Below are 14,493 nucleotides of genomic sequence, written 5' to 3'. Positions count from 1 at the left end.
ATGTGTGGCAGCCCTGATTGAATTCAATTTTGTAATTGAAAGGACTATTCACACATTTCAGTTCCGTGACGGTTCAGTGAAAGTGGTTTCAGTGCGCCGTCAGTCAGTCAGTCAATCTAGGAAAATTTGTAAAATCTGGGAAAATTTGGAAAATCTGGCAAAAGATCTGGTTAGTTTGAGTGTAGGGCGAAGCGATAAAAATCTGGCATTTGCCAGACAAATCTGGCAACTTGGCAACAGCACGGTGTCGTGCCGGCACTGAACCGGACCGGTTATGTGTGAATTGTCCTTAAAACTGCTTGTATTCGAAGATGAAGCTTGGTGCACACTTCGCTTTAATCGATCGATAATTCAGGGGTGTCAGATATTTTATCTAAACGCAACATTGCTTGTATCCGTTTTGTTTGTAAATGTGTAAGAAATAAAAAAAGCTTTTATGTAGACATATGAAGACAAACACTAGAAAAGGTTCTAAGTAAAAATGAAGGTTTCTCTTTGTTTGTTTTCTCTTTCGATTATTACGGTTCTATCGATAAACACACTCTCTAATTTTTTGCATAGAGTAACGACTGAACCCATCGACTTTCGATCTGTGGTTAAGAAATTGTTGAAAAATACAGGGATATGCCGTAATAATTGAGAGGGTGAGTGAACAAAGAGAATCTGTCATATGCACTTATGACCTTTTCTAATGTTCATCGAGATATTATATAAAGTAATATATTTAAGGATCAGATCACCTACACGTGATATATGTGCTCTCGCAATTTTGTAAACTGTCATCTGGAAGAATAAGCTTAAGATTACCAATTAACGAATCGAAGCATACATTGTTATAGTTTTTGTTTTAATTGACCTTAAACCATTGCTTATTTAAAACTTATTTTAAACTAGTAGCTGAAATTGTATTATTGCGAGTGCATCACTAAACATCAGATCAGTAAGATGATGTGAAAATAACTTGCATTTTTCATTCGATACGAGTTCATTTATCCTCTTGGTAGGTGTCCACATAAAGTGAACATTGTTAGCGACGAAAACAGAATGCTACAAATTATGATAAATTAATTAATTAATTAATCCCGAATTTTCATATTACAGACAAAATGATGAAAAGAACTAAAGGTGAGTGATTGCATATAAATACGTTTCGTTGACATCTTGTAAGAAAATATTTGAATGTATTCATTAATCTTCGACTATAAAGTTAACAAAGAAGTAGTTTGATAGACTTTCAAGCTTTTATTTCCTTGAGGAGTTGTGAACCGACCTAAAATTCAACCTGATGTTAAAATTTAAATCAAAGGTTAAACTAGGCTAAACTGGCCACAAACAAATCGTTTGGCAGGTGATAAAGTGGAAATTTGATTATGTTCGGGATCAAACGAATATGGCTTGAATTTTTCATATATTTGAGTTCAGACCCTGTCAGCTTAGAGCGAAATCAATCTTCAGTTCAGCAACGCCATCGCACGGCGTCTCATTCAACATGTCATGTCAATTGTATGGGTGCGCAGTGCTGCTATTTTGGTGAGCACGAATGTGACATTTCTCTCCCCTACTTCTATGTACGAGATTCGATGTTCGCAAAAAATGATGTTGCCAATGATTTGTTCGGGATATGTGAGAGCTGGATATCTTGTTAGTATGATGTCTTTGGTTCAATCACAGATAACAGATATACAGGCTCGAACAAAATTTTTCAAAATCCTGTGTAAATTTCAAATTTGCTATACGTTGGAAACACTATTGCCACCTACTCGACTGTTCGCCGCGATCTTTCAAAACGTTCCACTACGTTCCGGAACGATAACAAAATCCTCCTGCCAGTTGTAGAAATATTCCAACTACAACAATTTTAACACTTATCACACGATTTCCCTAAGTGTTAAAGACAATTTTATTACCATGTCACATAAATCACACGAGAATCCGATCGGAATAAAACAAAAATAAACTTGTCATTTTAACCAACAGCAAAACAAAAATCTAGCGAGAAGTGAATGTTGCACCCAGACCCTGTCAGCTTGGAGCGAAATCAATCTTCAGTTCAGCAACGCCATCGCACGGCATTACATTCAACATATCATGTCAATTGTATGGGTGCGCAGTGCTGCTATTTTGGTGCGCACGAGTTCGACATTTCTCTCCTCTACTTATATGCAAGAGATTCAATGCGGACTCACCTGAGGGCACTATGCTCGCAAAAAAGGATGTTGCCAATGATTTGTTCGGGAAATGTGAGAGCTGGATATCTTGTTAATATGATGTCTTTGATTGCACCCAAAGTTGTGTCTCAAGTGAAAGCGGCACCCAAATAGCGGTGGCATCTCGTGTCGATCGTGGTGACATCTGCAAGTGTTCGCCATGCTGATTGAGCAAATTTTACACACAGTTCATATGTGAGCCTGTATATCTGTTATCTGTGGTTCAATGAACCTGCCAGAGTTTTTCATAATCGGCGATACAAGAATTAAATTGGAATCCATGACGACACTCTTTATACGGTAGACACATTATTAGGTTAATTATTTTACCATTTGTTTTAGTTTTTTAATGTAATTTGAATTTTTGTGTTTTAGAATTGTTTTTGTAATGTGATTTTTTGAAAAGTAATAGGTTTTGTTCCTATTTTAGAATGGTACATTGTACAACAACTCAAACAAGTATTTCCCTATCAATAGTTATTAGAAAAATCATTAGAACATAAGTCGGATGATGGAACACAAAATGAATAAATAAATAAATAAAATGCATACCTACACTCAGGCAAAAAATATTTGGAATTTCATAATGATTCCGTATGGAATCATAAGACCGGCCTATGAAGTCAAGAAAATTGGAATTCCAATATAAAGCCATCATACGATTTTTTTAAGGGACGAAGCGCGAAATTTCTATGACAACATAAATTCTCTCATATATTGTGAAATTCATAAGTTGTACGTATGAAAACTATAATAGTGATAGCTGAGATGTATATTGCAGAGATATATTTTTCAAGTTAATCTTATGAAATGGTGATTTTTATGCATCATAAAATTTGCCTTATGATTCTAACTACTTAATCTGCCTCAGTGTACAAGAATCCTCGAAAAGTTTGTAAATACTGGAGAATATTTGGCATCTCTGCTGTCATCGAAGGTATATTTCAGCGCTGGCAATTAGCGACCTGTTTTTTTGCTTGCATTGATTGAGCGACCTTTATTTTTTGCTCGCAAAAACAGTTTCCTCACTAAATCATGTTTGATTTTTCGTGATAGATTTTTCCCCTAAATATAGATCTTTGAAACATAAAAAAAACAGTTGGCAGCTCTGGTATATATTCTAAATGCAATATGTGACATGGCCTGAATACGTTATGCATGCGTGACAGACTGTAACGATTCGAATTCCAAATCCCAACATGCCTTCATCTTGATTTTTACTTCAGTCGGAATTTGAACATCGAAGGAGCGTAATGGGTAGCTAGTGGAGAAGAGAGTAAAGTAACATCGGCCTTTGTCCGCTATTTAGCGTTTGTTTTAAACACCACACCACTTTTCACCATTTTTCGACGACTTGAGCAAGTTTGGCGATCGTTTGGCTTGAATTTTCGTTGATTGGATGAATCGTGAGTATCGACAAGCTGATGGAAGAAAATTTGTCGAAAATTTAAGCTGCGAAAGAAAAGTCGCAAAAAGGAAGTAAAAGGTTTTTTTTCACTCGTGTGAGCAGATAGGAAGAAGAAACAGCGGTCACGTAAAGAAAAAGTTTGCCAGTGCGCGAGTGTATTGGTGTAAACGATTTCTTCAACTCGGTTTGTTTTTGTGTCCGTGAAGTGCAACCGTTGACTCGGTTGTGTTTGAAACTCCCTACTTGCATGAATTGAATGCAGTCATCTTGAATCCCGTAGATCACGTATTCGTTCGTTTTCGTCTAAAAGGGAACTGAGCTGATTGGTGTTGTTTTGTAGAACAACGTGAAATCTTGGCAGTGATTTTCGTATGTAAGTGAGCTTGGAAAATATCACTTGGTTTTTCTTTGAAAGATCAAAGTTCGTTGATCGGCCTTTTTCCTGCTCCTCAACTCCATTTGTGTACTACTATCCTAAAGGATACGTGCGCAGTAATATTGGAGAAAGGAAGAAAGTATTCCACTGTAGAAACCAGCAACAAACAACGACAATGGTGGAACGCATTGTGGAGGAAACATCTGATGCAAATTCAGGTATTTTTTTTTACTTGTTACTATTTCAAATCAGGATCTAATCAGCTAGCCTTCTTCAAATTTTTATAACAACCAAAATGAAGTATTATTCTGAGTAAGAAATATGAGTACATCCATTATTGTGTGCACGGAAACACGTATTTCCCTGCAATTCATAAACTAAACGAACACATTCACGCAAATGCAGTGCTGCCATTAGTTTTGCTTTTCTCTTATATTTAATGCCGATATCAAATGTAATTAAAATTATCATACCGGCATGAAAATGGCAACGAGGAACAACAAAAAATATAACTTATTTCTATTTTTCAACACTGTTTTAAAAAAGATCAAAATTAAAAGTACAGCACAGAGGTCAAAATATCCTCACTTTGCATAGAGCATAAAAGGTTGAACTATCAGTATCGCAATTTGTTTCTGGTCTAACTAAGCGGAAAGTTCTTGTTTTATAAAAGTTTTAATACTGAATTGTTATTGATTTGATTGTTTTGATACTAGAAGGGTTCAACTGAGAGATTTATACACACTGTTATCTTGTTCCTGCACATATCAGATTGTATTGGTTCCGGTTTTAAAAAAGTTTCAAGAATAGTTCTGGGTTCCCCGTTTCTCTTTGCCAATTTTTAATAATTTTGTTGCTTCAGTGATTTTCATCTGGTAGTCTATTTCACTAAAGTGTTATTTTTTGAATTCGTTTTTAAAAAAATATTGATTTTCAAAAATTAGAATCTAGAGTTTAACGAATATTTGTCGTTTTCAATTGTATTGTATAGCGACCCTTACACGAGTTATTGAAAATGTATTTACTAAAAAATAATATCATTTTAATGAACGTGTAATGGTGCACTAATGACGAGATTTCTAACAAATTTGAAATACATCATTACTTAGTCATCATTTAAAATGACATTTTTAATGCTCGTGTAAGGGCCGTGTTGCGAACTTGCAACGAGAAACAGAGACAAGTTTCCGATTTCTTAAACTGGTTTTATTTCACGGTAACAATTTCCTGTGACGACAACACCGTCGTTAAAAAATCCCTATCGAGAGACAAATTAAATTCATATATTGACAATATTGATAATAACGTAATTGCATTTTCTTAACTCTAATGAATATACATTTCAGACTAAATTTGAACTTACGTTTAGTGTCTCTAATGTGCGTCCTTCTTTATGTTTATCTCATAAACCGGTAAGAGTTATGCTACAAGATTGTTTATATTTTAGGTTAGGTTTAGAACTATCAGTTTGTCGATGTCTTATTTACCCCAAGTTTGGTGTTTATCTAGGTTTGCTTTATTCCACAGGTTGTTTTCTAAACTATTTCAAACAGCAGGTAGGTATCTAAAATTGATTCGTTTAGAAATTATGTTGACAACAAACGCTGGCTGACAAACCTGATTTAGTAAAAACGTACTATAAACTTGAGTTCATCACTTCTTCACTTTCACCTTTTAAACTAGAATAATCAATTACTTTTTAAGCCGTTACAGTATTTCGAATTCGCTAGCTTTTTAGTAATTCTAACTAGTGTAAAATTCTCTTTTAAGTATTGCTGAAGTAATATTATTATTTAACAAAAGAATGCCAAGATTTATCACGGTTTGCAAAATGACTTTTAATAATCGTTTGTTTGTTTTTTACTTTGACACTTTTCATCTCCCTCTCTCTTTCATTCTTATGTCAATGGTAATCGAATTATGGTCCCTTCACACGGAAAAAAACTGCTGCTCCATATTGCAGTGATTAAGGCCCGATCATACGAGGTAAAAAAATAAAACACTGCATTTCGTGGTTGGATACGTGGTGAGTTGCAACAAGAAGTTGCGACACTCCCCCCCGGTGCTTCGAAATCACTTTTCCGACGTACCAGTAGACTCACCAACATCCAACACTGCGAGTTTAACAGTAGGTCTCTCTAGAACCCCAGTAGCTGTCCGTACCAGAGCTCGCCGAACTTGTCCATCCGTGGACTGAATTGCGCGAACCACCCGACCCTTTGGCCAACAGTTTCTGGGTAGTGCCTCGTCCACAATGACAACGATATCTCCTTCGGCTATGGGTTTCACATGATTAAACCACTTCGTCCTTCGGGTTAACGATGGTAAGTATTCAGTAATCCAGCGTCGCCAGAATCTATTTGCGTACACCTGCGATGTCGTCCATGTATTTTTCAAGGCGTACCTGCTATCATCAAACGCGATCGGGGGCTTGGTTCCATCTGATGACCCCAGCAAAAAGTGATTTGGGGTTAGCGCAGTGGACAGTTCGTTGTCTAGCGGCAGTTCAGTCAACGGCCGAGAGTTCACAATAAACTCGACCTCAGTCAACATATTTTTTAGCAGCTCGTCATTAGGTGTGCGTGTGAGTTGGGTGTGCTTAATGGCCTTCTTAACACTTTGAACTAAGCGTTCCCAAGCTCCGCCGAAGTGCGGCGAGGCAGGTGGATTGAATGACCATTTAGTGTCGGTGGTGGTAAAGTGCTCCATCATTCGGTCTTGATTCACTTGCTTCAATGCTTCCCTCAGTTCTCGACTAGCTCCGATGAAGTTGGTACCACGATCGCTTATTATTTCTATGGGGGCTCCTCGCCTGGCGATAAAGTTCCTTATAGCAAGGATACACGAGTCTGTTGTGAGGCTATGTGCTACTTCTAGGTGTATTGCTCTCACCGTAAGACATGTGATTAATACACCCCATCGCTTTTCAGACCTCCGACCAACAACAACAGACATTGGTCCGAAATAGTCAATACCGACATAAGAAAATGGACGGCAGAAGGCTTTCAGTCGCGTAGGCGGAAGATTGGACATAACTGGTGCAGATGGTTTTGCTTGATTGTTTTTACAGATCTGACAATTAGTTCGCACTCGTCGATACGTAGAACGGAGCCGAGGTACGTAGAATCTGCGGCGTACTTCGTTGAGCACTGTTTGGTGATTCATATGACGGTATCGTCGATGAATATTTGCGATAATAAGATCTGTTACTGGATGTCTTTTCGGTAAAATAACTGGACGCTTCGTACATTTATCTATGAATTCGCAAGCATCGATACGACCATTCATACGCAAAAGTCCATCCTCGCCCAATATCGGACTAAGCCCGTAGAGCGAGCTTTCTTTCGGCAACACTTTTTTCCAAGGGATGGGATTTGGTTTCTGTAAATTTGTTATCTCTGAACTAAACTCAGATTCCTGCACCAGCTTTAAAATGAGCTTCTCTGCCTCTCTGAGCTCCAGTTGAGTTAACGGTCCGGTAACGATTGGTTTTCCAATCAGTTTTCTGCGAAGATTCGCTGGATATCGTTTTACAAAAGCTACACGACGCAACAGTACCTGCCACTCTGAGAAATCTTCCCATTGAAAAGGAAAACGGTGCGCATTATGATGTAACACGTGCGTTCGCCTATCTTCTAATGTTTTGTTGAACACAAACGTAGACGTGGGCCATTGCTCTCTCAATTTCCACAAAAATTCCGGACAGCGATACCATCGGCTTGTCGGGGACAAATCAGGAGTTTGCTGCCATTTCGTCGCATCATCTGCTACGTTCAGTTTCGATGGAACCCAGTTCCACTCGTTCAGATCCGTCAACTCCAGCAATTCACTAACACGCACCGCCACAAATTGATTGTATTTTCGGTGATCGGAATTCAGCCAGCAGAGTACATCACGCGAGTCTGTCCAAAAAAACCTTTGTGATGGTTTGAGCTTGTGTGTTTCCCCGATGTCATTCGCAAAGCGAGCTCCAATTAGTGCTGACTGAAGTTCAAGCCTTGGAATTGACACAAACCGCAATGGAGCTACACGCGTTTTTGCACCAATGAGTGCACATTCCACCTGGCCGTTCTCTTCAAAACGCAGATACGCAACTGCAGCAAATCCATTCTCCGACGCATCTACGAACACATGAAGCTGCATAACATTTCGTTTTTCTATGCCTGTCTTCTGCCGATAACATCTGGGTACACTAACATTTTTCACTTGTGGAAGGACTCGTAGCCATGTCATCCATTTTTTGTGCTGCTCGGATTTGATTTGATCATCCCAATTAATTCCACTACGCCAGATTTCTTGTAGCAGTATTTTTAGAAACATCAAGAAATGGGCCAGAAGTCCAAGAGGATCGTAAATCATCATTAAAATACTCAAAACTTGCCGTTTTGACGGTATGACGTTACCCTGCAATAACTCAGTACTGATTCTAGGCGATACTTTGAACGTAAACGTATCCGTATTGGTACACCACCACATACCCAAAACCTTTTCCGTTCCCATCTCGTTTGACAAGTTCAAGCTCTTCTCACCTGGAATGGCTTCTACCTCACGCAATACTTGTTTCGAGTTTGATAACCAGTTTCGAATTTCAAATCCGGCTTCTGCATGCACGTGGCAGACATCCTTTACTAGTTGTACTGCGTCTTCCTCAGACTCCTCACTAGACAGCATGTCGTCAACGTAGTGCTCTTTGACTATCGCTTCTGCCGCTCTCGGAAATAGCTTTTGAAAACGAAGTGCATTGTGATTTTTCACATACTGTGCGCAACTAGGTGAACAGTTAGCCCCGAAAGTCATCACTTTCATCGCGTAGACATCTGGGCTACGATTTTGCTCACCATTTCTCCACAGAAACCTCTGGCATTGCTGGTCGTTCCTGTTGATCATAACTTGATGGAACATTTCACGTATATCACCGGTGATGGCGACTCGGAATTCCCGAAAGCGTTGCAAAACGGATGGCAAAGAGTTGAGTAAATCTGGTCCAGTGAGCAAAAATGAGTTTAGTGAGACCCCAGACACCTTTGCCGCTGCATCCCATACGATGCGGAATTTTCCAGGTTTATTAGGATTCACTACAGGAAAAATAGGTAGATACCAAACGCGGGGGAATACCTCCGACAACTGATTCTCAGTTAGCTTTTCAACATAACCGCTTCGTTCGTAATCTTGAATCTTCTGCTTCAAATTTTTAGCTAGCTCAGGGTCTCGTTGCATTCGCTTCTCCAAACATAACAGTCTTCGCGTAGCCATCGCTTTGCTGTCCGGTAGCCGGGTATCGTTATAACGCCATAATAATCCTGTTTCGTATCGCTTTTCCTTCACATGGGTTAGAGCTTTCAGTAACTGCTCGGCGCGCTCGTCGTCTTTTGATAACAGAGGTTTAATGGGATTCATTACTCCAAGACTATCTAGCGAAAAGTACGCCTTCACTGCACCATGCAATTCTAAGTCATTCCGCTCGCAACACGCGCACACATGCAGGCTATGGTGTGCTGCTAAGTTTGATTTTGGAACTACAGCGCATGGTCCAAATACTGTCCAGCCAAGACGTGTTCTAGTGGCAATTGGTTCGTTCTTTTCGCCCTCTCTACTGTCTAACGCGTTTCCTAAGCGGCAATTGTCCATTCCGATTAACATTCTTGGTCGAACGTTGTGATAAGAATCAATCGGCAATTTTTTCAAATAATGATAATGCTGCTCTAATTCATTCATCGCGAGAGTCTGATAAGGTAAAGCAAGACTTTCCACTGTATGTACTTTTGGAAGCCAGTGTGTTGTCGCTTCTCGCACTCCTGAAATCTCCAACGGTAGTCTTACAGAATTCATTTCTTGGCGCTGCTGATCTGCTGTCCATCCCAAACACAAGGGATGTGACTTCCCTTCGAGCTCTAGTTCTTGCAGGAGGCTGTGTTCCATCAGTGTTACCGACGATCCGTCGTCCAAAAAGGCGAAAATGCGTACAGTTTTTCCTCGTCCATGTAAAGTCACTGGGACGTAGCGGAAGAGAACCTGGCCAGCTTGACTGACATGTGCATTACAGGTCTCGGTAGATGTGGCTGTTTCAACATGTTGAGTTGATATTGGTGAGTTTTCATTCCGCTGGTACCTATAATCGTCGTGAAGTAGCTTGTGGTGCATGTATGGACAACCGTTTCTTCCGCATGTTTGTTTTACCATACAGGCTCCGAAATGTTTCGTCAGACATTTCCGGCATAATTTGTTTTGCTTTAATGCTGCCCATCGCATACCAACATCAAACTCTTGAAACTTCTTACAAATTTCTACAGTACTGCAACCTCCAAAACAAATTATGCACTGCTTGTTGTGTGACTTCGGCGGAGTCGCCATCATACTCGTAGTCTGAGTAGAGCTGGACTCGAGATGAACATGAAGCTCTTCCTTACGATTGCGTTTCTCGGGTTTCCCAGTATATACACTGATTGGTGATGGAACAGTAACCACACAAGCTGCTTCAACCAGCGTTCCTAACCAAGCACTGAAATCTGACAGTGTTATAACTCGAAGCGGTTGACGATACTTCGCCCAATCAAGTTTGATAGTAGGTGGAAGCTTTTCGACAAGCTCTTGAAGCAGTGCTACATTACACAGATGCTCATTCAACCCACAAGCAACAATCGTTGCGCACATGTTCTGGACTGCAACACCGAAATCGATCAGAGTTTCTAATTTCTCTGTCTTCGGAGCTGGCATCTCGCGAATCTTGCACACTATGGAATGCACAATTACTTCTGGACGACCGAATAGTGTACGTAATGTATTGATAACACCTTCAAGCCCACATGGATGCAATAACCGACTTCTTACCGCTTCAAGAGCCTTTCCCTTTAGACTTCGCTGAAGTCGCAGCAAATTTTCCTCGTCACTAAACCCACACATCTTTGTAGTGCTTTCATACGTAGCAATAAACAAAGGCCACTCCTCAGGGTTACCAGAAAACTCGGGCAGCTCTTTTGCTACTGCCTGCCGTGCAGCAAGTTGACTTCTGCTTAACTCGTGCGAAATGGTAGCTGACGAAAGACCAGGATTCGAGTCGAAAGAATCTACATCGACGTTCGATGTACTTCTGGATGCGCGATTATTCGCACTAATCTCCATTGCTCTTAATCGTTCCTCTAGTCGCATCGTATCACGCTTCTGAACTTCCGCCATCTTTTGAAGCTGTTTTTCCACCCGCTCCATCATTTGGCACATATCTGTCGCCGCATTTCCCACAGTAGTAGAATTTGCATTAGGGGGAGGTACAACCTGTTGACCAACCATCTCATCTCGAATTTGTTGCTCCCTTTTCTCTAACTGGCACTGAAACTGATACTGCAAATCATTCATCGCATTTTTCATTTCACGATCTTTTTCTGCAAGCATTTTCTCATATGCTAGCTGTTGTTCTTGGAACCTACTCTGCATTTGCTCCATCTGCTTTTGGAATTCCATAACGAGCTTATTTTGTTGCTCCTGACTGCCCTTTGGTGACTTAGTTGTCCTTGTTGGTACTGGAACCGTCAAACGGGTCGGTGAGACCTGAGCTGTTCGCCTTTTTTCGCACGATTTACAGCTCCAATCTACTTCTTCGATCCCTTCATCGACGCCCACGCACTCAAAGTGAAACCATCCACCACAGTCGTCACAACACACCATTCGGCTATCGTCCGGATTCCTGCACATACCACAACTCACACCTGACTTTGACATGTTTTCTTGTCTATCCTTAGACATTTCGAAAGCCTTCCCGACCGCGAGATAAACGGATTTTTTAAAATGTTGCGAACTTGCAACGAGAAACAGAGACAAGTTTCCGATTTCTTAAACTGGTTTTATTTCACGGTAACAATTTCCTGTGACGACAACACCGTCGTTAAAAAATCCCTATCGAGAGACAAATTAAATTCATATATTGACAATATTGATAATAACGTAATTGCATTTTCTTAACTCTAATGAATATACATTTCAGACTAAATTTGAACTTACGTTTAGTGTCTCTAATGTGCGTCCTTCTTTATGTTTATCTCATAAACCGGTAAGAGTTATGCTACAAGATTGTTTATATTTTAGGTTAGGTTTAGAACTATCAGTTTGTCGATGTCTTATTTACCCCAAGTTTGGTGTTTATCTAGGTTTGCTTTATTCCACAGGTTGTTTTCTAAACTATTTCAAACAGCAGGTAGGTATCTAAAATTGATTCGTTTAGAAATTATGTTGACAACAAACGCTGGCTGACAAACCTGATTTAGTAAAAACGTACTATAAACTTGAGTTCATCACTTCTTCACTTTCACCTTTTAAACTAGAATAATCAATTACTTTTTAAGCCGTTACAGTATTTCGAATTCGCTAGCTTTTTAGTAATTCTAACTAGTGTAAAATTCTCTTTTAAGTATTGCTGAAGTAATATTATTATTTAACAAAAGAATGCCAAGATTTATCACGGTTTGCAAAATGACTTTTAATAATCGTTTGTTTGTTTTTTACTTTGACACTTTTCATCTCCCTCTCTCTTTCATTCTTATGTCAATGGTAATCGAATTATGGTCCCTTCACACGGAAAAAAACTGCTGCTCCATATTGCAGTGATTAAGGCCCGATCATACGAGGTAAAAAAATAAAACACTGCATTTCGTGGTTGGATACGTGGTGAGTTGCAACAAGAAGTTGCGACAGGCCGCTTATTGTTCAATTGGCAATATACGTTAGTTTTTCTTCGCCTTAGCATCAATGTACAAAATAAAGTAATTTTCTTAAATTATTTTAATATTTTTTTATAATAGTGATCACAGTGGCAGTGGCGTCTCGTTCTCATGTGCACCTCGTGGACTGCACAACCGGTCAAATTGAAGGAATGAACTGCGTCCCCAACCCCATCCAAATTCAATTATTTTTTTGAAATCTTTATTCGATGAAAGCAGGTTGGATCGCACCGAAATTCTCATATTCTCACCGCATCTCATATACATCAGAAATAAAATTTTTTGTATCTGTTGTCGCTGTGTTAGTGTCTTTTCCGTGCATATGAGTTACTGCACAGATTCAAGAAAAAAAAGAATTACTCAGCTTAGCTCTGAGATTTGTTTGTTAAAAAAAAAACAACCGAAAGTATATCGTTATCTCATTGTATTGAAAAACACAAGCGAATCTCTTCATTCCGCAATCTGCTATCATACTATTGAATAACATACCGATATTTCCCTTGCCCAGACATTTTTATTTACCAGTGGCGTTTCGTGACAAAAAGTGATGTTCTAATGATTTTTCTAATAACTATTGATAGGGAAATACTTGTTTGAGTTGATGAACGACGTACCATTCTAAAATAGGCACAAAACCTATTACTTTTCAAAAACTCACATTACAAAAACAATTCTAAAACACAAAAAATCAAATTACATTAAAAAACTAAAATAAATGGTAAAATAATTAACCTAATAATGTGTCTACCGTATAAAGAGTTAGATCGTCATGGATTCCATCGCAATTCCTGTATCAGCCGATTATGAAAAACTTTGGCAGGTTCATTGAACTCAAATATATGAAAAATTCAAACCATAATAGTTTGATCCCGAACATAATCAAATTTCCACTCTATCACCTGCCAAACGATTTGTTTGTGGCCAGTTTAGTTTACCTTTGATTTAAATTTTAACGTCAGGTTGGATTTCAGGTCGGTTCACAACTCCTCAAGGAAATAAAAGCTTGAAAGTCTATCAAACAACTTCTTTGTTAACTTTATAATCGAAGATTAATGAATACATTCAAATATTTTCTTACAAGATGTCAACGAAACGTATTTATATGCAATCACTCCCGTTTAGTACTCTTCATTTTGTCTGTAATATGAAAATTCGAAAAAACCTGTCAATAACTTTATCAATAAAACCGCTTCGAAGTTGCAACTGAACTAGTAATTTGTTTTTAACTGCCACAAGTGTAAGCTAATGAAGCCTGTCCTAATGGTGTGCATAAAAATTCTCAAACAACAAATTTCAGAACTGAACTGAGTAATTCGTTGTCTTCTTGAATCTGCGCAGTAACTCATGTGCACGGAAAAGACTCATATAAAACGTGATTATTCTACGGTTATTGTACCATTGCTTCGGCACTAAGAACCAACACTGCAGAAAAAATAGCTGTAAATTGTTCAATATTGCTGTTATTTTCATCTTACGCTTGAGGGCAATAGAGATAGCAGAATTCACTCTAACTAATGGTTTTGTCGTGAATACGACTTACTTTACTATGGGGTGCCTTTTCAAAATTTACCCTCTGAGAGAGTGATAAGTTTTTGATCGTGAATATCTCTTGTTGTATCTAACGAACCAACATAATTTTTGCTACATGCCATCGGAAATATGATCTCAATTTTATAATAAAATTTTCAGTTTTGTGACATAATTTCAAATAATTTAAAATTAAACTTTTCTGAAATGTTTGATATAAACGAGTATCGAAGAGGATCATTCATAAGGCGCGTTTACCTTTCTCGT

At 38.8% G+C, this 14,493-nt stretch overlaps 2 protein-coding genes across 5 annotated transcripts in view; one reads left to right on the top strand and one right to left on the bottom strand.

Annotated features, from left to right (window-relative positions):
- The first annotated feature begins 3,434 nt into the window (after positions 1-3,434).
- LOC131440568 (probable serine/threonine-protein kinase pXi) overlaps positions 3,435-14,493 on the top strand; it is a 49,598-nt gene continuing 38,539 nt past the window's right edge. Inside the window, exon 1 of the mRNA XM_058611965.1 lies at positions 3,435-4,209. Coding sequence (XP_058467948.1) covers positions 4,167-4,209 — 43 coding nt within the window. The 5' untranslated portion in view covers positions 3,435-4,166. The remainder of the gene's footprint in view (positions 4,210-14,493) is intronic.
- On the bottom strand, positions 5,027-12,649 carry LOC131440567 (uncharacterized). Of its 4 annotated transcripts, none has more exons than XR_009231407.1 (3): positions 5,609-12,649; positions 5,479-5,555; positions 5,027-5,415 (listed from the first exon to the last, which is right to left on the bottom strand). XR_009231407.1 is itself a non-coding variant. In XM_058611964.1 (3 exons), the coding sequence occupies exon 3, from the start codon at positions 11,726-11,728 to the stop codon at positions 6,065-6,067; it is 5,664 nt and encodes a 1,887-aa protein (XP_058467947.1). In that variant the 5' UTR covers positions 11,729-12,044; positions 12,108-12,184; positions 12,238-12,649; the 3' UTR covers positions 5,027-6,064. The 4 variants fall into 4 exon arrangements, 2 of the variants coding, with proteins under 2 accessions (XP_058467947.1, XP_058467946.1); XM_058611964.1 differs by having other exon boundaries at positions 5,027-12,044; positions 12,108-12,184; positions 12,238-12,649; XR_009231406.1 differs by having other exon boundaries at positions 5,027-5,555.

The sequence above is a fragment of the Malaya genurostris genome, chromosome 1 (genome assembly GCF_030247185.1).
Source record: "Malaya genurostris strain Urasoe2022 chromosome 1, Malgen_1.1, whole genome shotgun sequence".
In the NCBI taxonomy this organism is placed as follows: Eukaryota; Metazoa; Arthropoda; class Insecta; order Diptera; family Culicidae; genus Malaya; species Malaya genurostris.
Note: the sequence above shows the minus strand (reverse complement) of the source record. Positions and strands in the feature narration are given on the sequence as shown.